This window comes from Macaca thibetana, chromosome 17, assembly GCF_024542745.1.
Source record: "Macaca thibetana thibetana isolate TM-01 chromosome 17, ASM2454274v1, whole genome shotgun sequence".
Classification (NCBI taxonomy): domain Eukaryota; kingdom Metazoa; phylum Chordata; class Mammalia; order Primates; family Cercopithecidae; genus Macaca; species Macaca thibetana.
Genome location: NC_065594.1, coordinates 15148909 through 15176555, shown reverse-complemented (window position 1 = coordinate 15176555; position 27647 = coordinate 15148909). Strand labels below are relative to the sequence as shown.

Below are 27647 nucleotides of genomic sequence, written 5' to 3'. Positions count from 1 at the left end.
CCATTTTAGTGTGTGTAATATTTTTTCCTTTCCTCCAAACCTCATCTTTTCCTTTCCACTACACTAGATTCAAGAATGTGAAAGGTGCCAGAGAAATTAAATGGCTTACATTCTGTGTTATAATTTGGAGGGTTTATATTAATAGTAGGGTTTCTCAACCTCAGCACGAATGCCATTTTGGGCCAGATAATTCTCTGTTGTAGAGCACTGTCCTGGGCATTGTAGGATGTTTAGCAGCATCCCTGAACTCTACTGGCAAGAAGCTAGTGCACCACCAGTGATAACAATGAAAAATGTCTTCAGACATTGCCAAATATCACTTGGAGGGCAAAGTCTTCTCTGGGAAGAGACATTGTTTTAGAGTAGATGTCTGTTCATTTACAAAGAAAGATTTTTGTTTGTTTGTTTGTTTTGTGAGACAGGGTCTCCCTCTGTTCCGCAGCCTGGAGAGCAGTGGTGCAATCACAGCTTATTGCAGCCTCAAACTCCCAAGCTCAAGTAATCCTCACACCACAGCCTCTGGAGTAGCTGGGACCACAGGTGTGTGCCACCACACTAGGCTAATTTTTTTTAGTTTTTGTAGAGACTGGGGTGTCCTTATGTCTCTCAGGAACTGGTGACCTCAAGTGATCTCACCTCAGCCTCCCAAAGTGCTGGAATTATTGACATGAGCCACCACTACATCTGGCCTTTTTTTTTTTTTCTTTTTAAAGGAGATTGGAAACAAAAATATCTAAGCTAATGCTTAGGAAGCTTGGACTCATATTCTAAATACAAGAGAAGTTTATTATCTTTTTTTTTTCTTCAACACAGTAGTGATGACTTCTTCTCACATAATCTTAGGGGCATTTTTTACTTAAAAGCAATGAGTCTGTTTCCCTTTCAACATTGTCTTTGTCTATTAGACTTGCTAGTCTAGACCTGTGGAGCAATGGAAATCTGATGCTTGCGCATTGAGCACGAAATGCTCAAAGCTGCCTCAATTCACACCCTACACCAATGCCTGGGCAGGACTTCACCTTTGTCTTATATTGGCGAGCAAACCACTTCCCGCACAGACATTGATCTGGATACTGTCAGTTCCTAATTGGAAAAGCAATAGAAGTGAAATTGATTTAATTTCACTTAATACACTCTATTAAGACGTGTACACTTCCAAAAGTAATGCAGAATCATCCCATCAGAAGTTTATCTGCTCCTTTTCTTCCCATCAGAATTGTAGAGTACCACAGCAGTATTTTTGCATGCCCCCGGTATCTAAATCAGGCCCCCAGGACACAGCACCAGCTGCTCAGGAACCAGTAGACTTTGCCCAGGAACTGCCTGCAGCGATGGTTCCCGTAGAGCTCCCCTGTGTTATATGCTCTAGTGAGATCCAGAGTCTGCACTCATCCACAATAACCACCGCACTTACAGCAATGGAAAAATCATGATACAGTAGTCAAGACTTATCCGCGGAAGGATCCTTCGCGTGTCCTGACGCCCAATAGGTCTCAGTAAAATGTTCAGTGAAGGTTGAGTAGAGGGGTTTACATAGCAGCAGACACGAGAAAATTTTATCGCCTCATTGTTTCCGTTGACAAAATAGGGACAGTATTTGTTAAATCACAGCACAAAAATGAAGTGTTTCTAATATTTTTAATTTTTTTTTTCTTTTGAGACGGAATCTCTCTCTGTCGCCCAGGCTGGAGTGCAATGGGCGATCTTAGCTCACTGCAACCTCCGTCTTCCGGGTTCAAGCGATTCTTGTGCCTCAGCCTCCCAGATAGCTGGGATTACAGGCGCCCGTCACCACACCCGGCTAATTTTTGTATTTTTAGTAGAGACGGGTTTTCACCATGTTGGCCAGGCTGGTCTCGAACTCCTGATCTCAAGCGATCCACCCGCCTCGGCCTCCCAAAGTGCTAGGATTACTGGCGTGAGCCACTGCACCCGGCCTAACATTTTAAATTTCTTAGTGGCTTGGAAAGAAAGCACCATAAAAGTACTCGCCTTCCCTGTCCTCTGTTTATGTTTGTTTAGAAAAGAGCAAAACAAACCCAAGTGTTTGCTAATTCCTAACATTTAAACTGGAAAGACTGCCCATAAGAAAGACTTCTTAAAATGTTTAGACCATCTTGAGGTGACGCCTTGCCTCCCCCCTCCCCAGGCGGCGCAGTGGGAGTGACTACGCGGGGCTTAGTGTCGTGAGAGCTGCCCTGGGAAGGGGACTTGGAGTGCGCAGTCTGCTAATGACGCGGTCTTCTAAGGGCCCCCAGGACAGCTTGAGTAGCCCCCAAGGGCAGGCCCCCGACCCGGGTTCCGCGGGGAACCCTCAGAGTGGCCTGCCTCTCCCCCAGGCGCCAGAACAGGCGACAAGGCCACTTTAAGCGCGCCCGGGGCGTGCTCGCCCTCAGCTGCGGCCAGGAGCCATTAGTGCAGGGGGCGGGCCCGGGACGCAGCGGCTGTGGAGCTCCTCCTGCTGGAAGGCTGCCCCAGGACCCAGCACGTGCGCAGCGGCCATGGCTTCCTCAATTATCTGCCAGGAGCACGGCCAGATCTCGGGCCAGGTAAGAGGCTGAGGAAGGGGAGGCAGCTGCGTTTATAACCTCGCGGGCGGGTCCTGGGCCGGTGGCCCCCGCGGCCCTCAGTGCCCGGCCCGGGGAGCTCTCATTCTCGGGGAACCGCGAGGAGCGGGTAGCAGGAAGGGCCCCTTCCAGGGCGCGAGTCCACTATCCCCGGGCCCTGAGCTGGGGAAGCGCGGACCCGGCTTCTGAGGGTGCCCCCGGGTGCCACCAGGCCCTTTGGGCCTGAGGTCGGGGGACGGGGCTGATTTATCTCAGGAGAGGAGGCCAAGGAAGAAAGAGAACTGAATCGTGTTATAAAGAAAACCCAGTAACAGATGAAATGTTCACAGTGAAACTTAATGGAATCCAAAAAATTCCAGATTGCATCACATCAGTTACTCAATAAATGTGAATTCTCCAACGGAAAAAAAAAAAAAAAAAAAACCATCTTTCCCTTGACGTTTGCCCAACTTAGTTTTCGAGCAGAAGGCCACTTGTAGAGTTAGCTACCTAGAAACACGATTTTGTAGGCACTCTGGGGCTGGCGACTGGACAAAAATGAATGATTTTTATTTTTAATATAAGAGTTTAGGCGTGCTGTTTCCCTGCAGTCCGGTCTCGGCACAGCTGGGCATGCTTATTTTCAGTTTGCGCACTGGCGTGGCATCCCAAAGTGTCCTTCGTGGAGCTTCCACCCAAATAGGCAGCTTTGTGTGGAACCAAAGCCGTGGTGGGAAGGGGACCTGCTCTGCACGCATTTACCACCTGCATGGAAATAAAAAAGCCCACTGGCCTCTTTTGAAAGCACCTTAATTTTTCAGCCCCTTTAGCAAAGCACAAAATCACTTCTGTAACTGTTTTCGATAAAAGTGAAAGGTGATTACCCCACGAGGAGGAAAGCATAGACGAAACCTCCCCAGGCCAGAAAGCAAGGCCAGCTGGGGAGAGGGGCTTTCATCTTCCTATTTTCCGCATCTTGATAAATAGGAGAGGGCAACCTTTCGTGCTGAGTGTAGTCTTGTTACCTCTTAGAACACTCTGCAAACTTAATTTCCTCTCCTTAAGAGCAGACTTTCTGAAATGGGATTAGGATCCCTCTGAAGTGGACCCGTTTAACAGGTTTTCTTAATTTTTCAAGATGGAAGAACCTATTTAAACTCTAAGGAAAAATAGTATTTTATGGTGCAGGATTAGGCAAAGCTGCACAAAACGAATTCTGAATGAAATATCTGATTATCTAGTAGAACATAAATAATTGCGGTTTCCTTCCCTTAAGAGAGTGTGAAGCCCCAACTGACCCCTTTGTGTGCCTTTGTGAGAAGAGCCGCTTGCTCAGTTTCTCCAGATAGAGCTGTTTAAATCCCTTGACTCCTGGGGAAACTGAAGGCCCACAATTGCCCCATGAGAGCCTCAGCCCTGCAGCTGCTGCTGATTGTGGGCTGCTCTGCTCCTGGTGATAAGAGTGACATAAATAACAACTCACTAAAATGTAGGAGTGATTTGCTTTAAGCACTTCAGCACCTGCTGTTACTAATTAAGGGTTTAGCCTGCCACAGATTGCAAATGGAAATCCAGTGTCTTAAAAATTGTAGAGACTAGAGTGCCCTGCATGTTACTGTGATCACAGAAATGAAACAGTGGATGAAGTGTCTTGGTGACAATGATGTCGTGTTATTAAAACGGCCCACACTTAAAGGGTATGTACCAAGGTTACCTTGAGTGGTGGAATTACAGTTTTCTTTTTTTGATTTTTTTTAGTATTTCCCAATGAATACATATTACTTTTGTTTACAAAGGTGTAGTAAGCAATTCAAACAGAAAAAGATATTTCATCAAACGAAGCCTAGCATTGGTTCAAATTATTGCTTGCAGGTGAAAATCTTAGATGTACTAAAAGGCAGTTTTCCAAGCAGAATATACTAGAAATGTTTATTCCTTTTTCTTTTTATCAATAGATCTTTTTCATCACCTGTGTTCATATTACATTGTCAACAAGATATTTTTAACTAAATAAACATTCAGATTTATGTTGATTATAAACTATTCCCTTAATTTGAGTTAACTGGAATTGGGATAGTGGACTTGAGCAGTGTTCTGATTTGTCCATTAACATTCCAAGTGTGCTATGGCCCTGATTTTGTAAGGCAGGGAAAGAAGCATTTGGCAAGAGAGCACATCAGTTCTTTCCGGAGCTGCTTTATGTCATACCCCTCTGTGCCATGGTGCAAGACACTATGCAAAAACTTCAGACTCCTGCACAGAACGGTGGGTTAGCGGTGCTTGTTTCTCCTCATCCCTTTCCAGATTGTCTTCCTAGCTACCCTCAGATTTCTTCCTACTTCCCACTACGCATATTCTGCCCTTCATAACTCTTTCTTGACCTTTTTTTCCCAAAAGGCCGAGAGATTCTGGGGACACTGGGAACTGAGCCTCTGAGGGGTATCATGCAGTCAGAATGTCATGTGCTAGCTAGGGAAAGGCTCAAGCTAGGCAGTTGATTTCTGTTATTCTAAACTTTATGCTCTGCAGGAGGCCCCGCTTCCTGAGCACTGTGATTCAAACAGTGCAGAGCCCAGCGTGGACACGTTTTCCCGTCTCCTCTGGTCCCTCCCCTGCTAGGTTGATTTGACATTTTCTGTGTTCTTTGTGCTCAGGTTCGGTATTACTTGCAAAAACATGGCAATAACTACCACCTGCAGGGCACTATACAAACACTTCTCATAACAATCTTGCAACGTAAGTATTTTGATCCTTCAGACGAGGATCGCTTACGTGTCTTATTCAAAGCCACTGGTAAATAGTTGAACTAAGTGACAAGACTCTGGTCTGTCTGCCTCAAATGGCTTTGCTCCCTTCCCACTGCATCAAGCTGTTGAAAAAGGATTAGTAACACCCTTAGTAGAACTGGTCATACTCCATTCTTCCTATATTCCAAGGATTGAACGCCATGCTTTCTTAGCAGAGAAGAGGGCTGTTAGAATGTAAGCCCCATGAGGGCAAGGACCTTGCCTTGTCTTGTTTGTTCACCTTGTGTTCCTAGGACCCAGCCCTGTGTCTGTCCTATAGTAAGGGCTCAATAAATATCTATGGAGAGAATAGACATCAAGCATATTTAAGCAGATACATAAAGTGGCAGGATATTTTAAAAGAAAAAATAAACCTTACTAATATAAAGTTTTACAAACTATATCCCAGGACACCCTAGTTTATATGTGTTATTTTAGTGTAATTATTAATAATTCATTCTCAAAAGTGCCTCAGTTTGGAAGATCAATTATATGGTCATACACCCTAATTTTACTAGATAGGTTATTTTTGGGCTTTCATATTTGCTTCCATTAATCAGGTTAATTAAAAAACAAAACCATAATTGCTTCTGTTGTGATCACTTGTTAATGAGTGTTTCATTGTTTGGTTTTGGGTTCACAAAGAATATATTTGTATAGAAGAAATCATGTGCTGTAGTGGAGATTCGCAAACAGTCTGCACTCACAGGCATCACAAAGGCTTAGAGTCCCATGCTGCTCCTAAAGTGTGGCTGGAAATGAGAAGTATTTATAAAATGAAAAGGAAACACACTAGTAGGGTCCCAACACTCTCTACTGTAGAAATTCCATATTTCAAAACTCATTTAAAAGTGTTGTGCTGTGTTCTTGGAATATAGAGCATTGAGGGAAGTAGAAGGAAATAAGTTGGTGAAGTAGGTTGGTAGCAGGCTATGAAACACCATGCTAAGGAGTTTAAATTTGTATCCTGTTTAGTGTAGGGTAGTGCAGGTGAAGGAGATTGGCACGTGATGATTGAGCACACAGGTCAACCTCCCCGTCTACCCCAAACTCCAGAGCAGATGTCTTCAAAATGTGATGATTCCTTTAAGTAAATAGCATGGAAAAAGAAGACAGGTATTCCAAATTAAAAGATCAAGGCGCTATAACAACCAAATGCAATGCATAGTTCTTAATGGGATCTTGGTTTGAACAAAGCAACTTCTCTCTGAATGTTAAAAAAAAAAAAAAAAATCCACAGAAAAATGTGACATTTAGAAAGCAGATGGGGTCCAATTGCACCTAAAACAAAAGTAGAAAATCCACAGCTTAAAAGACACAGAAGAAATGCAGTGATAAAACAATTTTAGTGATAGTTCAGGCTCCATGTTGACAGAAACAAAGATGAAAGTAGCCCAAAGCATGCTCACCTGGTTTGAATTAGCTGGGTACAGAACACCGGGCCAGGTTGGCCCCCTGGATTTACCCTGTGGACTCTCCCAACTCACTCCTACTAAAGCAGGAGCAATGGTGCCTTTAACTGCAAGATAAAACTCAGGAACTCTTCTCTAAAGAAAATGAACTATACATGGGATGAGGACTCCTGGTATCAGTAATTTCCAGACCTCTGTAACTGAAAGAGGAAAGGAAAGGCAGTTCTTCCTAGGAGGAAAATAAACTAAAATACTTGGTCTTCAGAGTAAAGCCCACCTTGATTTTGACAATTAGCTGGTGCCAAGATCTCTGCTCTTCGGCTGTTGCTTTCGCTCATCCTGCGCACTCACACCAAACCCATAGTCAGTTGTCCCATTAAAGGAGGCCCGCACTGAGGAACCACCACCCCAACTGCAGGAGAAATTGCCTGTTCACATCCACTTAGTTCTTGATTCATCTTTATGTTTGGAAACCAAGGATTGCCAGACATTAACAGAACTAGACAAATGCACAGATCAAACAATTAAAGAGACAGATTTTTAAGGTGCTATAGACTGAATGTTTGTGCCCTCCACCAAATTCATATGTTGAAATCCTAACTGCTAAGGGGATGGCATTAGCAGATGGGGTCTTTGGGAGGTGATTAGGTCGTGAGGGAGGAGCCCTCGTGAATGGGATTAGTGCCTTATAAAAGAGGCCCAAGAAAGATCCCTTGCTTCTCCACCACATGAGAACACAAATAAATTGCCATCTATGAACCAGAAATTGTGCCATCACCAGACATTTAATCTGCCAGTGCTGTGATCTTGGACTTCCTCAACCTCCAAGCTGAGAAATACATTTCTGTTGTTTATAAGCCACCCAGTTTATAGTCTTTTGTTATAGCAGCTTGAATAAACTAGGACGTAAAGGAATAGGGGGAAAAAAAAAACTTCTAAAATTTGAATTTGTATCTGTGGAGAGAATATCACATCCTAAAAATAGCAGGTAATGAAAAGTTACCAAAAAATCTTAGAAATTAGTAATTTACATTAAATGGATTGAAATTGTAATACTTAGAATAATACTTAGAAGGACTGAAGACTAAGCCAGTGATCTGGAAAACGAGGAAATCTCTGAGAGAGAAGTCGAGGCATGTAGGATCAATTTAAGACATCCAGCATCTCATAGAAGGTTTACGAGGAGAGACAAAGACAACAGAAAGAAGGAAGTAATCAAATAAATAATAGAAGAAAATTTTCAGAGCTAAAGATCCACTGGGTGCCAAGTAGGATGAATAAGGTCTATATTCAAACACAGCCTAGAAATGATCAGAACCCAGAGGAAAAAGAGGAGACAAGCATCTAAAGAAGAACAAAGCAGCTTATTCTTTTCATTAGCAACTTTGGATTCCAGAAGGAAAATTCAGAGACAAAGTGATTTTGACCTTATAAGTATTTGCTGGGCAAAACTTGCACTGAATTGTGAGAACACGGTGAAGATGTTTTCAGACATGCTAGGACTCTGATGCTATCAGACAGTCTTTAAAAGAATTTTCTGAGCCCCCGTACTATAATTCAATAAAATGAATCCAAGAAAGAAGCAAATATGAGATACAAGAGACTGTAAGAATCAGAGAAACAAAAATTAAGTGTAAATGTTAATAAATGTAAATAATAATGATTGGAACTAAAATTCCAGGTAGTCATAGCATGAGAAGTATATGGGGTGGAGGGAGCTGTGTTAAGGATGCTGCCATGTTTGCAGAGAGGCTGTAGATTTAGATTAGCTCTACATCTTAATTAAAAATTGCTACATATACTTACTAAAAATTAAGTATTTTTGAAATTTTAGTGGCCAAAGTGGAGTAATTTGAGTAACAAAGTAAATGATAGTATTGGATTATAACCCAAATAATAAAATAAATATCCAAAAGTCCTTACTGATTTAAATAAACAGTTGACTAAATAAATAAATGAGGGAGAAGGAACATATTCTCCTTACATAAGATTTCCAAATCATAAATGTAGATGGAAGGAAATAGAAAAACACCAATTGAATGTCATAGTAATAATTGCTACAGGCAAGATCCACAAATGAAGGGCAGGAACAGAGGGTATAACTTTAAGGAGAAATGGGATATTTGCAAAGCCTTAAACCGTCTCCACTAACATATTTATCAATGACTGTGATGGTTTTTAACATACATCCACAATTGTTTGATATTCCTCCCTCCAAGAGGTGGTACTTTAGTCCCTTTCCATTGAGTGTGTCTGGACTTAGTGACTCCCTTCTGAAAACAAGAATGTGGAAAGGATAAACAAGTAACTTAACAGTGGAGAAACCTTACAGACACCATCTTAACCAAGCGACCAAGGTGAACCTCCCTGGCAATCTCTCATTGATATATGACACCATAAGAAGGAGGTACTCGTGTCCATGGTATTCTACCCAAAATTTATAGTCCCAGTCTAATTATGAGAAAATGTCAGGCAAATCCAAGTAGTGGGACATTCTACAAAATACCTGACCAGCACTCCTCAAAAGCCAGTAAAAACTGAGAAACCATTCCATGTTAGAAGAAACTAGAAGATACAAGGACTAAGTACAACCTGTTATCCAGATGGGATCCTGGGACAGAAAAAGGCTATTAGTGGAAAAATTGGTGAAGTTCAAATAAAGTCTGTAGTTTAGCTAATAGTACTATGCTAATATTGGTTTCTTAGGGTTATCTTTCTCATGGTTTAAAAAAAAACCCTCACAATTTCTTAGTTTGGATAAACATACTGTGATTGTAAGATGTCAATATGTGGGGAAGCTGAGTCAGGTGTTTATGAGAACTCACCATACCCTCTCTCCAACTCTTCTGTAAATCTAAATTCCAGATAAAAAGACAATTAAGCACTTAAGCACAAAAATTAGGGATTTCAGTCCCAAAGCATTATAGGAGCAACAGGATGGAAAAATGAAAATTTGATCAGCCTAAGAGTAGCTATGGGAAAAAAAGAAAAAAATTACAGTAAATAGGAAGCCTGAAATAACAAATGAAAGGGAATAAGGTCATTTCACATTAAATTGTAAATGTTCACAAGTAATTAATATTAGCTAATTCATTACAGTACATTAATGAAGTTAATGTACACTAGTTAATGTCAGTAATGTAATTACTTAAATTCATACATGAAAAACTGAAAGGTCAGATTGTGAAAACCATGTAAATTCAATTAAAAGCGATTTACAAAAGTCGCAGAAAATAAAGATGATAAAGAAAAGTTCAAAATAAGGGGATATAAAGAACGAAGCTGTATATCAGAAAAATAAAATTTGAGGTGAAAAGCATTAAAGGGCAAAGAGGTATATTTTACATAGTAGTATTCTCTATATAGAATCATCTATATATATATATACACTATTTAACAACATACTATATAAACATAGATCACATATATATTGTTAAATATTATAGATGTATCTTTATATAATATCACTATCATGAACCTTTATGTACTTAACCCATAATTATAAATATAACCTATGGTTAGAGAAATTGATGAATTGACAAAAGCATAATGAAGGAGATTTTGGTACTCTTCTTTCATAAACTGAAAGATCAAGTAGACCTAATATAAGCAAAGAAAGAATGAACAGTTTTGCTCTAAAAGATACATAGAACTTTTTGCACAAGAGAAAATAGGCATTGTTTTCAAGTACCCCTGGACGATTAACAAAAACTGTTTATTAGGCTATGAAGAAAATGTCAACAAATTTTAAAAAGTAGATGTCATGCAGGACACATTCATTGTTGACAGTGCACTGAAATAAGAAGTGAGCAACTAACAAATAGCCAAAAAAATAAAAAACCAAACACACTATCCCCTTGAAAATCATAAACACGTTTATATAGGTGTATTTAATAAAAGTCTTTAGATTAAAATGGAACTATCAACTGAAATTATAAAATAGCAATGAATGAACATGAACTCATTATATATAAAAATGTGTGGGCTACAACAAAATGCCACTAGGAGGAAAATTTAGACCCTCTACTTTGCTGCCTAGTAGCACTTTCCACAATGATGAAAATGTTATGTAATTATACCATCTGATAATCCACACTTACCACATGAGGATGTTGAGCACGTGAAATATGGCTAGTGCAACTGAACTGAATTTCAAACTTTAATTAATTTTAATTAATATAAGTTTAAATAGCCACATGTGGCTACTGTATTGGACCACACAGTTCCATATTCTCAATAAAGCATTACCAGAAAAAGAAAAAATTAAACATTATTAATTTTATATATATATAAAATTAAAACATTAAACAAAATTTAATGTTTGACCAAAATTCATTTAAGAGAAGGTGGGAAACTTGAATTTACCATTAATCAGTAAGGAACTATAAAATGAAATGTAAGATCCAGCTCTATAAATGTCTTCAGAACCAGGTTTTCTAGACATGTTTTACCTAAACTTAAGATGCAGATAATTTCTGTGTTTTATAAACTATTCAAGACCATAAAACAATATTTTATTCTTCAAGGCTGGCATAACCCTGATGCCTAAACAAGATAAAGCAATACAATAAAACAAAATTATATCAAGATTCACTTATGAGCACAGATACAAAAATCTAAAGGTGAAGGAATTGAATTCATTACGTATTATGAATAGGTTTATCCCAGCAATACCGTGATGGCTTGACATTAGGAAATCTATTAATGTAATTCACTGCCTCTGCCTAACAGATCAAAGAATAAAACATAATATGATCATGTTATACTGAAAAAGCATTTAATAAATATCAACACCCTTTTGTGATATAAAATTCTTAGCTTCCAAATAGAAACTTTTTTAACTGATAAAGGATATTGATCAGAAATCTTCAGTAAGTATCATATTTAGTAGAAAAACATTTGAAATATTTCCACTAAAGTCAGGAACAAGACAGGAACACCTACTATCACTCCTCTTACTCACCCTTGTTTTGGATGTTCTAGCTAATGCTTTAAAGTCAAATAAAAGGCATACATTCTGGAAACAGACAAAAGTGTCATTTTTTGAAGGCGGTAGATTGCCTACCTAGGAAATTGAGAAGAATCAATGGAAATATATTGGAACTGAACAGAGAGTACTATAAAGTGCATTACTCGAAGCAAGTTCCTTATACAGAAGTCAATAGCACTTCTATATGTCAACTGTAATCAATCAAAAATGTAGTGAGTAAGAAAAGAGATCCCCTTCACAGTGACCTCCAAATGTTGAAATATCTGGGAATACGTAAGACATATCTGGGAATATATACTAGGACATATGCAAAATCAATATGAAAGTCCATAAAACTGAAGAACATAATGGAAGACCCAAATTCTCTAAGATATATACTTCCTAAATATGATGACTTAATATAGCAAGCATATTTTCTAATTAACTGTTAAAATAGAGGCAACCATAATTAAAACTTTAACAAGGTTCCTTGACAAACTGATGCCAATTTCTGTTGGAAGAGAAATTGTTGGAAAATATATAATAACCGAATTGAAAAATAACAAGGAGGGAAACATGCTCTATCAAATATCAAAACACATTATAAAGAGCTAGTAATTAAGCAGTATGGTATTAACCAGGAATAGGCAAATAGATCAGTGGATCAGAATGAAGTCCAGAAACACACACACACACACACACACACACCCCTACCTGGCATTGTGAAAACTTCGCTCCTGAAAACACTGAGAGAAGGTTAGTCTGTTCAGTAATCCTGTTGGGTCAATTAGTTCTGCATTTAAAAAAGAAAACTGAAAACAGGTACCTACCTCATATTAATGACCAAATAAACTCCAGCTGGGATAAAAAGCTAAATGCAAAAATAAACCCTTAACAGTATTAGAATACTCTACCAAAGCATTTTTTAACATAAACACAAATGGCTTTGAAAACAAGATAAAATTCACTAAAGCCATAAAGGAAACAGTAGATTTGTTACTAAATATTAAATACTTATTAGTGACAAAAGACCTTATAATCAGAATTAAAGGGCTGGGCACGGTGGCTCATGCCTGTAATCCCAGTACTTTGGGAGGCCAAGGTGGGTGGATCACCTGAGGTCAGGAGTTCGAGACCAGCCTGGCCAATATGGTGAAACATCATCTCTACTAAAAATACACAACTTAGCCAGGCGTGGTGGTGGGCACCTGTAATCCCAGCAACTCAGGAGGCTGAGGCAGGAGAATCGCTTGAACCCGGGAGGCAGAGGTTACAGTGAACCGAGATCGCGCCACTGCACTCCAGCCTGGGCGACAGAGTAAGATTCCTTCTCAAAAAATAAGAAAGAAAAGAATTAAAGGCAGAGTGACAGACTGGAAAAAAAAAAGTAGTTGACTAATATCCAGACTTTATATACTCCCACAAAGCAATAAGAAAAATACAAACCACAAATAGGTGAACAAAGGGAGTAAATGGGCATGCTTAATAAATATGTGATAATAAAATGCAAATTGCCACTAAAATGAACAGATACTCTATGCATTCAAAAAATGCCAATAAAAAAGATAAGATTTTTTGCTCACAATATTGACAAAATTTTTTTAAAGGTTAAGAACAATCGGTTTTATTAAGGGTTTGGGGAAATGAGTACTCGTACGTACTGCTTATAGGGATATAAATTTTTGTATCCTTTGGAGTATGCAAAACAAGTGAAAATTTACTTTCTGATTTTCTAGTTTTGATTCTAGGATATATGCTTATTTGCACAAAGATGTATTTATAAAGTGTTCGTCATGGCACCGTAATAACATCAAAACCAAACCCTGGGAGAATGTCTCAATCAATTGTCATCATCGAAAATAAGGAAGACTGGATCACGATGACAGATGAGCACATTCACCCCTGACCCCAACAAATAATAGAAAACATACTCTTATGAGAATAAATCTATAACCACCTGGAAAATGAGAATGTTCCCAGTGAATCAGAATTTTTGAGGAATTGTTGAACTATATTGTTAAATGTAAAAAGCAACTCACTTCAAATAATAGTAACAGCCCATTTATGAAAAGCTACATATGTGTGTATTGTACTTATATGTTTGACACAAAAATTGTCTGGATGGATAGACACCAAACTCTTGACAGCAATTGCTTCCAGAGAAGGGATTGAATTAGGATATGAGAGATGGTAAAGGAAGATTGACTTTTTTATAAAGAGAAGGAAGAAAATTAGGTGAGCAGGTAGAAGTGCCCGAGCTTTGCTTACTTGACTCTTGCCTAGTTTCTTGCACCTCACCTGTTCTTTCCTGCAACCCTCAGGAAACCAGGCTGAAAAGAGAAGGAAGCCCCACGGTGGCCACTTACACCAGCATCCTGCCCTGTGGAGTTGCTTCTTTGCCAAGCTGCCTTTCTCTTTGTACAAGTATTTCCAGCCCCTTCACTCACTCTTTTAGCTTCAACTCTAATCACCTCCCAAATCTGTTTTCTCATACAGATGTCTATGGCCTGGCATTTCCAATTGTCTTCTATTTCCATTAATTTAAGCATCCCCATTCTTTGGCATTTTCAGTGGGTTGCGTTCATTAGCTGTAGAGAATAAAACATAGAGAAATAAAAGGTGAAGAAGGGAATGCTCTTTTTCCTAATTGAATATACTTGAAAATATCTCCAAATGCAAATAGTCTTTTTGGTTCCAATATTGAGGTTTGAATAGCACATACATTCAATTGAAGGGACTATGTCAGTGTTTCTTATGATTTAGGAATTTAAATCTTTCTCTGTTCCCTGAAATGTGTGTTTCACCAAAATAAATCACGTGGGAGAGTTACGACTTTGATCCTTTCAGCAATAAATAGATTTTCCAGCAGGAAAGACTTTTGGGAAACTGAGTCATAAGAACTCTATCATTTAATAGGATAAGAGAGAAATTTGCAGAAAAACTGAAGTAAAATAGCATTGGTAGGCAAAATGTTTAAAAACAGCATGACCTTCAGATCTATTCACTACTCTAGTTACTGAAAATGTGAAATTAATAGTTCCTGTCCTTGAGCTGCTTACAGTTGACCATCTAGCCAGTCAGACTAGATATGGAGTCAATCATTGTGTTATTTGTGAGCTTTATTTATCTTATCCTCTCATACATGACATTTCACTATGCCTAGGTAATAATTATGTGACACCTCTGCTTCCTTCTCTTTCAGGCAAAAATAGATGTCTTATTAGTTGGAGATGTCACTGTGGGCTACCTGGCTGATACTGTACAGAAACTGTTTGCAAACATAGCAGAAGTCACCATCACCATCAGTGACATGAAGGAGGCAGTAGCACTTTTGGATGATTGCACATTCAACATGGTTTTCTTGAAGATGCCTTCTTCACTAAATGCTGAGGAACTGGAAGCCATCAAGTTAATTAGGTAAACTTCAAAAGCCTTGATGCTGTATCTTTAGAACCATTTTTTTAAAAACTCATTTTTTAAAACATCCTAAAAAGATATATTTCTATTTTACTTTTTAAATTGAGGGGCCAGGGCGTGGCTCATGCCTGTAATCCTGGCACTTTGAGAGGCCGAATGGGATGATTGCTTTAACCCAGGAGTTCAAGACCTGCCTGGGCAACATAGTGAGACCTCTGTCTCTACAAAAAAATTTTTAAAAATTAGCCGGGCCTGATGGTGTGCACCTATAGTTCCAGTTACTCGGAGGACTGAGATGGGAGGATTGCTCAGGAGTTTGAGACTGCAATGAGCTATGATCATGTCATGGCACTCTAACCTGGACAGCAGAGTGAGATGCTATTTCTAAAAAAAAAAATGAGGGATATTTTCATGGAGAGAGTCTATGTACATGTTGTTTTTATTTCCAGTTTGTGGTATTTTATTATAAGAAGTATTTTAACTTGAAACTAGGTATGGATTAGAATGTAAGAATCAATTTGTCATAGAAATTTATTTAGTATGCAACGCTTATGTTATTCCCATACATACTCCTTTTTAATAACTGTATGATTAAAATGGTGCATCTATTCAGGGTTCATTAATTGTAGTGGCAGACACTAAAGGAAGTGAGCACTCTCAGCTCTCTGTCCTGTTAGCTGGGGACTGAGGTGTCTCCTGGGGCCATGGAGCCTTCTGGATTCACTGGGTCCAGAAACCACCCCCTCCAGTGTTCTTGTTTCGTCTTGCAGTTCCATATAAGCTCTGCTTCTTTTCTTTTCTTTTCTTTTCTTTTCTTTTCTTTTTTTTTTTTGTTTGAGATGGAGTCTCACTCTGTTGCCCAGGCTGGAGTACAGTGGCGCCATCTCGGCTCACCGCAACCTCCACTTCCTGGGTTCAAGCAATTCTCCTGCCTCAGCCTCCTGAGTAACTGAGATGACAGGCATGTGCCACCATGCCTGGCTCATTTTTGTATTTTTAGTAGAGATGGGGTTTTACCATGTTGGTTGGGCTGGTCTCAAACTCCTGACCTCATGATCTGCCCACCTCGGCCTCCCAAAGTGCTGGGATTACAGGCGTGAGCCACCACACCTGGTCAAGTTCTGCTTCTTTTTAACCCACTCCAGCTCTAGAAAATTGAAGTCCAGTGGTGGGAGAGTTAGATTCTTCCCTGCCACTTAAGATGTATTTAGATAGGGTTAGATCAGAACAAATTTGTTCTCCTTCCATGAAATACTTAATAGATAAAGTGGAATTGTCAGTTACATTGGAACATATGAGAGCTTGTCAGAATTACAAGACAGGCCTCTTTTTTTGGCTAAACAATTCAGAGACAATATTTTGATCCTTGAATAAAAGGGCAAGCAAATTATGTTAAGGGAAAAGAAAGGTTGAAATGAGAAGCCCAAGCCATCGAGTTACTTATTGGAGAGACAGACAGACAGATACTACTCTTGGGGTTTCTTAGAACAACTGGTCTGCATTTCTTTTGGCTTTCTATGAGGTATATGAACTCTAGTCACACCAGGCAAACTATCTATGTCAAAGTAAATTCCACTTCTAAAACCTGCTGTATACTATCCTCCTTCTGAGAATATGCTTATTTTATTACAAACCTTAAAAAAATAGAGTTTCCCTTGGCTGTGGACTCATCATAATATCTCATTTATATCATATTTAAAATTTTTTTACACAGCTACATGAGGCAGGTGGAGCAGGATTTTATTGTCCCTACTTGACAGATGAGAAAACTGAGCCTGAAGTGACTTGCCTAAGACCACATGGCTCATTTTTACAAAACTCAGACTAGTTTTACAAAACTAGATTAGAACTCTACTCTTCCCTTCATTTTCTTTCTAGAAGTCTGTCATTAATTGACTTTTGTATTGAAACCACCTCTTTTTCATCTCTGAGGTTCAGTATGTGCCAAGCTGGGTGTACATCAAACATAGATATGGTTTTGAAAGAGCCCTGGACAATTCAATATGGCTGGTCTCTCCATTCCAAGACTAGGACCCTAGCTATGCCTGTCAGAATGGAGTAAAGCTTTGCATTTGCTTCCTGTCAGAGCTGCCTTTTGAACAAGATAAGAATGAATTTCTGTTAAGAACCAGCTTTATGTTTAGTTGCAGATATTAAAACCTAGAAGGTTAGAGGAGAGAATTTCTTGTCTGATACTCACCTCAGCAGCTTTTATTGCCCTGAGTAACATAATTTAAGATTTCTTAGCAGAGAAAAGAAAGTAGATTAAGGTATTAAGTGTATAGCTATGCAAATGGTAGTTCTGTTATTTTGCCTTAAGAGAAATCATTGGTTTGAAAGGAAACAAATAATTTGTGGAATACACCTGGATTTGTATTCCTTGTTTGTCTACTGTTGCACTGTTCCCAACACCCAGTGAAGGTCTTGACTGCCAGCAGGTGTTATCTACCTTGCTGTAGCTCCAGTGAATGTATGGATGAGTGGGAGAAGTGCCGTCCTAGGCAGGCAGTGCCTCCTCGCTTTTTTGCTCCTCTCCGCAAAGGGACAGAGTTGTTTGGTTTTGTGTGTGTGTGTGTGTGTGTAAGCTTTGCTTTCTTGGTGCTGTCCTCAGAGGCTATGAATATCTCTGAAGTTCCCTTTCCTGCCTTCAGAATCGTTATGAGTTTATGATTTGTTGAATTGTTTAAACCCCTGTAGAGGATGTTTCCAATTTTCAACCTATAGTTTTTCTTATGGTAATGAGCCCTGTACACGTACCGCCACATTTGTAAGGAGTTTAAACCTTCATCTATCCTAAAGTACTACATCTTTTGAGTTTGGGCTAATATTTAATGACTAAACCAAAATGAAAAGCCTGGCTCTACTTTTCTTCTGCTGTATTTTAAAGTTTTCTCTTTAGATCTTTGTTGTCCTCTTGTAATATCTCAAAAGCTATGTAGGTCTAGGAAAATGTACATCTATTTACCTTACTCTTGTTTCTCTGGATGCTTTATGTCTCCTGTCAATGAATGAGGAATTGATGATAGAATGAAAGTGGCCATATATGTGTTCAGTATTGGAGCACAGGATCACAAATCTATGTATCTGTAAGACATATGGATTTTTATTGAAAATAAGGATGAAGTTTAGCCTGTTAGCTATAATATTATATTTATTTTAGAATAAAATGAAAGCAGCGTCCTTAAAAGATTCTTAAATTTAATCTTACAAAACTGTGTTTTAAGCTTGGTGCTAATCATTCATTGACTTTAATCATTCATAAAATATCAGTACTTAACAGACTCAAGACTTATGGCACATCTCACTTGTAGGTTAACATTCCTAATAGTACTGCCTAATTTGTTTTCATCTCAAGAATGTATTGAAAGAGTGTGTTTTTATTGAGCAGATGAACTCAAACACTACCCAGTGGTAACATATTTTAAGATCATCTTAGGATTCATATGCTTAGCTCCAGAATTCCAGGGATATTTCACTCTTGGCTTAGATAAGTTCTCAAAATTGAGCCATACTCAAAGGGCAGATACTTGATAATTCAGACACATCCTGATACTTACTTCCAAAGACAGGTACAGAAAGTTTAAATATGTTTTAAACTCGTCAGTATATAGGGAGTTATAGTTTTCTTCTCCATGAAATGGTTCTGCAGTTAAAATTCCATGATTCTCATGAGCTCAGAGCAGTTTAGCAACAAAAAAGGAATGCAGGATGTGGCTCCATCTGCTCCGTCAACAAATCAAGTTTGAATCTGATTTCATTTCTTCCCCGTGTAGCTTTAATTGTCTGACCAGCTAACTGATAACTAAGAAAACCCAATCTTGGGAGCCACAGAGATCTAACAAGTTGTCCTTTTATGTCTCCAAGACATCTTTGACTTGACAATGTAAATCATTAAATCTTACTAGGTAGTTTGCATGACCTACTCCTGAATATTCGACAATAAACACAGTAACAGCAAAACACCTAAGTAGCTTTACTAAAACCTTTTTCCTACAAATTGGTGGAGGAATTGAATAGGAACTGAGGACAACTCTAGGTCTTTATAACTTCTAGCACCATGTCACATGGGGAGTGTTGCAGCAGGAACTCTGTGGGAGAGCCGAGTGGGAACAGGGCACACCACCAGAATAAACTATATAGCCAAATTATATAGCCAAAATAAACTATCAGAGCTTAATTAATTAACAGAGAACAATATTTGTTACAAGTCCCATGTAGGTCATACCAGGTTAGTTTGGCTGCATGTACCCCACGGACAGAATAATGGGTAACTGTACTCAAGAAAACCACAACCCAAAGATGATACTGGCTTTTGTCCCTGGAAATCCTTATGGCTCTAAGAGAAGTAAAGGTAGAAATTTCCGCAGGCTTCACAGGGACTTATAACACCTCTTTGGCCCTCTCACATGATAGATTGCAGAGGCCAGGGCTTTCCTGAGACCCTTTGATCAGCAGAGTATACAACTCAGCTCAAAACCCTTGTATATGATCTTTGTTTTTTCAGCTACCAGAGACAGACCCAGGGATGGGGGCAAGACAGCGGGTGGTTACTGTTGCTGACTGAGCTGATGCTGACTCCAGTTCTAGAGGGCACTGCAGGCAGGCATAGGAATGGAACCGAGAATATCAGTATCCAGTCTCAAAAGTGAGGTGTAGCCTCCGGAAACATCATGACACTTAAACAGCATAATCGTGAAACATGAGGGAAAATGAATTGTCCCCAAATAAATTGCAAAACAAAAGAGACATTAATTGAGAAGGTCTCAGAGCCTACAATTTGATTTTGGTATATAGAAGAGGAAGTAGTATCAATTGGTGTGGATAAAAGTGATTTTTATTTTGGTTTGTTTTTGCATTGCTTAGTTTTATTTCCAGGAATATTCATTCACAAAAAAGAGAACATTTTCTGGTTGATCCTAGAAACTAGAAACTCTTTTAGCTTATTGATTTGTAGGGAATGTGAATGAGCAGCTGAGCTTAAGATCAGAGGATTGGATTCTGGGAACTCTTACTGGTTGCAGGAGTCCCTGTACGGCTAGGGGAGTGTGTGTTTGGTAATTGATTCTGTGCTGATAACAAAAGTCCAAGAATCCCGCCTTTGTCTGATGTAAAGCTTGAAATTTGAAAGTCATCAGGGCATATAAATCCATATAGCCATATCTTACATATTTTTGTGTCAGTAAAATCAATTTTCAAATTTTTGAAATATCGGGTTTTCAAAAATGGACATAGGAAGATTTCTAAAAGCAAACAGGCTGTTTTTTAAAAATCATTTAACTGTGTTTAACTTAGGATAATTTACTTTTTTGAATCCACTATGCAGTATTTTTTATTTCGACATTTAAACTACCCGATAATTTTCTTTCAGTGGTCCCATCTGCTCAGTCCATTATTCCCTTTCACCTCTCTTTCCTCATTCTGTTGTCCATACCTCCATTATAATCCACACTTTCTCATCACTTAAAAATATATATATGAGGCTAGACACAGTGGCTCTTGCCTATAATCTCAGTACTTGGGAGGCTGAAGCTGGAAGATTTCTTGAGGCCAGGAGTTTGAGACCAGCCTGGGCAACATAGTGAGAACCCATCTCTACTAAAAATACAAAAAAAAACCAGCCAGGTGTAATGGCACACACCTGTAATCCCAGCTACCTGGGAGGCTGAGGTACAGGATCGCTTGAGCTTGGGACAGTGAGGCTGCAGTGAGCCTTGACCATGCCACCACTGCACTCCCACCTGAGTGACAAAGCAAGACCCTGTCTCAAAAAATAAAATAAAATAAAATAAAATAAATCTATCTATTTATCTCTTTCTATCTTTCCCTCTTTCCGTCTTTCTAAAATGCATATATTTAGTTTCATATACATATGAAATGCTGACATACTGGCAGGCATCATTCTGATCCCCGTATTCCCTCTGTGTCACCACGCCACCTACACCGGTGTAGGAAGTGCCTTTCTTACCTCCACATTTGGTTGGCCAGGCAAACTCTATCCTCCCTCCTGCATATGCCTATTTTGATGATAATATTTCTGCCTGAGTTTCTCATTTCCTCATAGAAACCGTATATTCTTCCCTTTCTTCTCTCTCAGCCTAAACTCCCCAGAATTCATAGCACAGAATCAAGTCCGAATAGACCTCAATGGGGTGTCACATTTTCTTACTAATCCTGCTAGTCTGAAGTAATTCATTTAGTAAATACTCTGAAATATTTAACGTTACCAAAGGTTCCCAGGTGTGCCCGCTTTCCTTACCATCAGCTCTTGCCTGGATCGCTGGCCTAGGGTGTCTCCAGTCCACCTGTGTCACCCCATCAGTGCATCCCATCATAGGCAGAGTGGTCTTTCTAAAATGCAAGGATAATTGTGTTGGTTGCTGCTGAGCTTCATAGCTTTCCGTGGCCCATTTTTCTTCAATACCAAACCTTTCCTGTGGCCTAACAGGCGTTCTGCGAGCAGAGCCCAGCCATCCCTCACTCTTTGGTCTCCACTTATGCTTTTCTTTCTCAGATGCTCTGTGCCAGAGCTCTCCTGGACATCTTGTACCTTCTCCAACTCACCTTGTTCTTGACCATCCCAGGGCTCCTGCATATGCCGTGCCTTTTGCCCAGAATGTTCTGTGCTGCCCATCTGCTTTCTGCCCTCCCCCTCTCGCCAGCTTTTTCTGTGTCTAGCCAGCACTGAGGGTTGTCGGCCTGGAAGCCTCTCCCAAGGCTGCTGAGGCAGGTTGGTGCCCAGGCGTGGACTCCTATTGGCCCCTTTGGTTTTTCCTTCCTGGCATTGGACACGTTTTCAGCCATAAAGTTATCTATAGTGATTTGTTTAATGTCTTTCCACCCCAAGACCACCAGCTGTGTGAGAGCAGGAACCTTGTCTGTCTGTTTACCATGATATCCCCCAGAGCCTAGCACAGGGCTGGTACATAAGAGGTTCTCAATATACATGACTCAGATATAGATATGATATTAATATATAATGCAATTTGAAATATAGAATGTACACTTACTTCCAAATGCTTATGTAAGATAAGCTAACAATGTTATACAGTGGGGGTGCTCCCAGTTCTCATTTTAGTGAATAAATAACAACCATATATAACCACATGCTAATAAATGATGCTTTTAAGTACTTGAGAATAGTTTGCTTTTCTTAGGTAGTTTTAAACTGTTCTCTTTGAAGTCTCTTTCACAGTCACATTCTCCCTGAAAATCATTTCATTTTGGCTAATACCAAGGCTCAGTATCCATCCATTTATTGAATTCCAGACTTACTGTACTGAGTTTAGTGAATTATAATGCCACTTTAAGAAAAAAGTTTTATTTGAAAAATTTCAAGAAATAAAAGGGGAGAGAGTATAATAATACACCCATAATATAGCCTCAGCAGTTACCCACATCTGGCTCGTCATGCTTCTCCCTACCTTCCCACCCCTGCCCACCAGTGGATTATTTTAAGGCAAATCTAAAATACCGTTTTATTTCATCCACAAATACTTTAATTGGTACCTCTCTAAGGTGAGGACTCAGAGAATAACTACAAAACTCGTATTATACCTGAACATCAATAATCACTTCTTAGTATTGTCAAATATCCCATCAGCATTCAAATTTCCCTGCTTATGATTTTTTTTAAAACTGTGAGTTTATACAAATCAGGATTCAACTTTCCCTTTCCTCTTTTTTTTTGTCTTGTTCTTTAATTATATGTATATTTAAAGGAGTCATTTGTCTTACAGAATTCCCCCCATTCTAGATTCTGCTTATTTCATTCCCATAATGTTCTTTAAAATGTTTCTTTTTTTCCACAAATTTCTTGTAAACTGCTGATCTGATCAAAAATTTGGATGAGGTTTAGGCTTTTTTTTGTTTGTTTTTAAGAAAAAGTGATTCATCTCTTTCCTCACTGATTTGAGATGCTACTTTTACTAAATTTCCATGTTAATATTATTTTAAATTCTAAAGAAATGAAGAAAATCACTGTAGTTAGTTCCTAATAAGCTAAACTCCTGAATCCCAATTTTTTGCATAATGATTTTGCTTCATTTTAACATTTTCTTTCCTCTCTCAGATTTGGCAAAAAGAAAAATACACATTCACTGTTTGTTTTTATAATCCCTGAAAATTTTAAAGGTATGTACCTGCTAAATACAGTATTTGTTTTTTCTCTAAATAGAAACTATAAGGTCAGTATTTAATGTAAAGATTCTTAGGTTGTATTTCAGGGCATGGAACTGATATTGCTTTAACTGAACCACTGACAATGGAAAAAATGAGTAATGTGGTAAAATACTGGAAAACATGTCTCTCAAACACAGGTGAGTAAAAAATTTCCAAAGGTTTGAAAATTTGAATTAAAATCTTTGAAAACTATGCTTATGTATTCTGACAAAAACAATCATAAAGGGAGAAATATATATTCTTTACCTGGAAAGAAAAAAACTACATCTTCAGAGGTTTAGAATGTGTTGCCCAAGGGCAAATACAGTGCTGCGGTAGGCACAGGGTTTTGGGCGGGGGGTTGGTAGCAGCATTGTGTCACTATTTTTTTTTCTTTTGTGGTAGCCTAGCTACCATAATTTCTTACTCATTAAAATGGAATTAACTGTGCTGTGTCATTGTGTGATTATCTAAAAGCCAGGGGCACTAACCTACAGTTGTATTGTACTTTCTACTTTGCAAAATACTTGCATATAAATTATTTTGCTTCTTAAAGTTAATAGGGTGGTTGCCCTTTCTGTTTTAGATTTTAGATGCAGAGGATTAATGTCAATGCTTCAATTAGACCTCACATTTCTAAACTCTTTGCCTATTATGTTATGCATATCACCAGTATCTAAACACTTAAACTAATTAAATTAGCTTTCATTTGGCTTGTGAAAGGACAGACTCCAATTACGGAAATTAAATTCTACTGGAATCATTATTGGTCAGTGACTATTTTTGGTCTTTCTAGGCCTGGGATACTAAATACAGAATCTTTTAAAATTAAGATGATGTTAAATTGGGACTGTTGTTGGTCAGGGGGTACAAGGTTTTTTTAATGCAAGATGAACAAATTCTGGGGGTCTGGGATACCACTGTGTGACTATAGTTAACAATACTGTATTGTCTACTTGAAATTTGCTAAGAGGGTAGATCTTATGTGTGCTCATCACCAGAAAAGGTAACGATGTGATGTGATGGATATGTCAATTAACTTGTGTGTGGTGATTATTTCACAATATATACGTATATTATCAACTCAAGTTGTACACCTTAAGTATGTACAGTTTTGAATTGTCAATTATACTTTAATAAAGCTGGGAATTTTTTTTTAATAAAATTAAGATTTTTTTTTCTTAAAATGGTCCTGAAAGACACTTTCTGGATTATCCTGATAATGATTATACGAGATTCAGTGTAACAGTCCTTTTTGAATGTTCTTTTTTAATATTCAGATGAGTGCGTCTGTTTGTGACATTCCAGTGGCTCCCAGCCCTTGTGGTTCTTCCTGGAAATGGCTAACTTTGGTGACCGAGGGCTTTTGCAACCTCTTATTTGGTTCTCGGTGAAATAGAGCAGCTGCTCATCACCTGCCCACACCCTTCTGCTGGTCATGACCATGTCAGCTTCCAGTTGTCTCGTCTTTGCTCCGAGGATGAGCAGCTGCAAAAAAGGAAAAAATTTTTTTCAGATGCTATATTTTGACAGTGCAGCTGCTTATTGAAGACTCATGCATGTTTTTTGTCTCCTGACATTTACCTATAAATAGGAACTTGATAAGTAAACTCAGTTGAATGTGTTTTAAGCACACCTGTCACTAAGTGACTAGAATCTGGCTTAAAGGTATCCCGGGGTAAATAATATAGAGTATTTTAGTTTTTGCTTTCTAACCTAGGTGGTTTTATATTTCACAAAAATCTATAAATTGCTTTCAGTTTTAAAAATACTGCTTTGTGAAATCTATTGAGTAAAAGACGACAACTGCATTAAGGATTGGGGCTTGTATATTTGATTAGCATTATCTCCTTAAGTGACTTTAGAAATAAATAGTCCCCCTCTCAAAACTTTCAGTTAAGATTGAAAATGCTGCTGGGCCTGAAGAACCTGGATTGCCCCTGCAGAGGTCTTACAGTGAACACGTGGGATATTTTCCTACTGATCTATTTGCCTGGTTAGTTTTTTGTTCTTTTTCATAATAGCAATATTTTTAGAGAACTTACTGATTGTGTCTATTTTGTGGAAGAGGGGTGCAGCATTTGCTGTACTTAAGAATCCTGAGCTGGCACCATGGGTACACATTACAGAAGTATTCAACTTAATATAAGGAAATACTTCATAAATAATTACATTTGACAACAGGTGAGCAGGTCAAATTGTAAGATAGTGAGTTCGCTGTCATTGGGGAATGTGATCAGTGTTAGAGTCTGTGTTGTCACTAAGCAAAGTTAAATAGCAGCAGTGGTATTTAAACTTCATAAAAACAGTGAAATTCCTCAAACAAAAATTTTACATGGAACCCCAATATTTAAACAGACAAGAGCAGCCTCACCTGATATATACCTACTATTCAGCTTCTTCCTGTTGTCTTTCTTGAACTCATGAACCTATCCCCCGAGTTACTGAAAATCACCCTTTAAAAAGGATTTGGTATCATTTACATACCTCATGTAGCTTTTGGAATCTTCTTGTTTGGTATACAAGGCAAGTTTTAGTGTGTGTCTCTGTGTCTCCTTGTGTTTCTCTGTCTCTCTCTCTCATAGATGTTAGAGCTGGCATTCAAACCTGGATTGGGTAGGCAGTTGAACTGGGAATCAGACCCTTCCAATGCTAGTATGCTTATAAAATTAAATTTTTGTGAATTTCTTCCCTTCACTTTAAGCTGATTTCCAAGGAGGTTTTAAGTGGAGCCTAGGGATACAAAGAATGGACATAACTGCTGAGGGCATGTGTACTGATGATGGTGAGAATTTTAAGTTAGTTACTTCCAGAATTTGTAGAATGTGGCCATCTACTGTTTTGAACAAGAAAGGGACTTGGCAGTCAGTAAGTGTGGTTAAACCAAAGCTGACTTTGGTAACACCGAGATATCAACAATTTTCTTGGTCTTATTTAACATTTTAATCTCAAAGAGGCTTGCTATATTAACCCCTATCTAGGATATGGGGTTGAGAAAGGTTTTGGAAGGTCTTAATTTTCTTATATTACTTGCAACTGCTTTTCTTTTTTAAAAAGTTTTTATGACTACATGGTATGCATGTGCTTTTTGATCTCTACTCATCTTGAATCCTTCTGTCTTCCCTCAGTATCCTACCACTGTAAATACAATTTTGAAATCCAGTTATATCTCTTAGGATAGAGGAAATAGGATTAGTTTGCAAGTTTCTTAGATTAATATATTTTTAAATCAATCAGAATGCCTGAAGAAGTTCTGCAAAAATAGTAGAGCCAGGAAATGTTCATTAAATGACAAATTTTAAAATGGAGGGAACCTGCGCTTTGCTGGTCGGCTTGGACTAGGGTGTATCTTGTCGTTCTAATCCTTTATGCTTTTTTCGTGTAATGTACCTTTCCTTCTAAAGGGTGGATAAAGTCATATAATATGGTGTAGTCATAATTGATGAGGTCAGAATGTTTTAATCCTACTTGTATCTATTGTTACCAATTTATTTTAGAATTTTGATCAATCATTGATTTTAGGATGATTTTGATCATATATTCTTTTGAAATTTTGGAATAAACATTCTGCACCAAGTGTCTAAGATAAGGCGTTTTGACACTTATTTCCCCTTTGTATGAAGCAAGAGATGTAGAGAAGCATCCTTTGTTTAGTATATTGGTACATATTGTTTAATTTTGCCCGACTATTTTCCCCTTTAATGTATGGTATGATTTTCTCTTGTTTCTAGCCCTGAATCTTTAAGGAATGGCAATGGGCTTGAATTAAATGCTTCGTTGTCAGAGTTCGAGAAAAACAAAAAGATTTCTCTTCTTCATTCAAGCAAGGAAAAACTAAGAAGGTGAATTTTAATATAGCACTTTTTAAGCATTATTCTTTTGTAGGGAGAAATTAATGAATTTTATAATTTTTTTGTAATATTGTTAAAAGTATAAGTGAAACTAGTAAATTTAGCAAACAAATGGATGCCATTCACTCATTCAGCCTTGTAGTCATTCAATAAACAGTTTTGAGTCTGCAGTGCATGCCAAAGAAGCATTGGAGAACTGAGATAAAAAATAAGTCCCTGCCTTCAAAGGTGTTCTGAGTCTAGTGCTCAGACAGACTTTTAAATAGGCTATTAACTAGAAAATGATGCTTTTTAATACATGTCATGATGAGAACACAAAGTAAAGACACGTGGAAAGTTTTCTAAGACAGAATAAGGGGACAGCAAAATTTTTCTTGAGATGGCAATAGCTAAATTGAGCTTTTGACACGTTGCAATTAATTTGGTTTGGAAGTCAGGGAAGGGTATTTTACATGGAGAGAATAATAGGTACAGAGGTTGGCAGCCTTAGAGAGTACAGTGAATTTATG

General features: G+C 38.3%; 1 protein-coding gene across 2 annotated transcripts in view; it reads left to right on the top strand.

Annotated features, from left to right (window-relative positions):
• The first annotated feature begins 2395 nt into the window (after positions 1-2395).
• Positions 2396-27647, top strand: part of SOHLH2 (spermatogenesis and oogenesis specific basic helix-loop-helix 2) — a 42980-nt gene continuing 17728 nt past the window's right edge. Inside the window, exons 1-6 of one of the 2 annotated variants that reach the window (XM_050766083.1) lie at positions 2396-2549; positions 14916-15130; positions 23199-23260; positions 23341-23445; positions 25184-25283; positions 27019-27129. In XM_050766083.1, coding sequence (XP_050622040.1) covers positions 2502-2549; positions 14916-15130; positions 23199-23260; positions 23341-23445; positions 25184-25283; positions 27019-27129 — 641 coding nt within the window. In that variant the 5' untranslated portion in view covers positions 2396-2501. The remainder of the gene's footprint in view (positions 2550-14915; positions 15131-23198; positions 23261-23340; positions 23446-25183; positions 25284-27018; positions 27130-27647) is intronic. The other variant, XM_050766082.1, reaches the window with a different exon arrangement.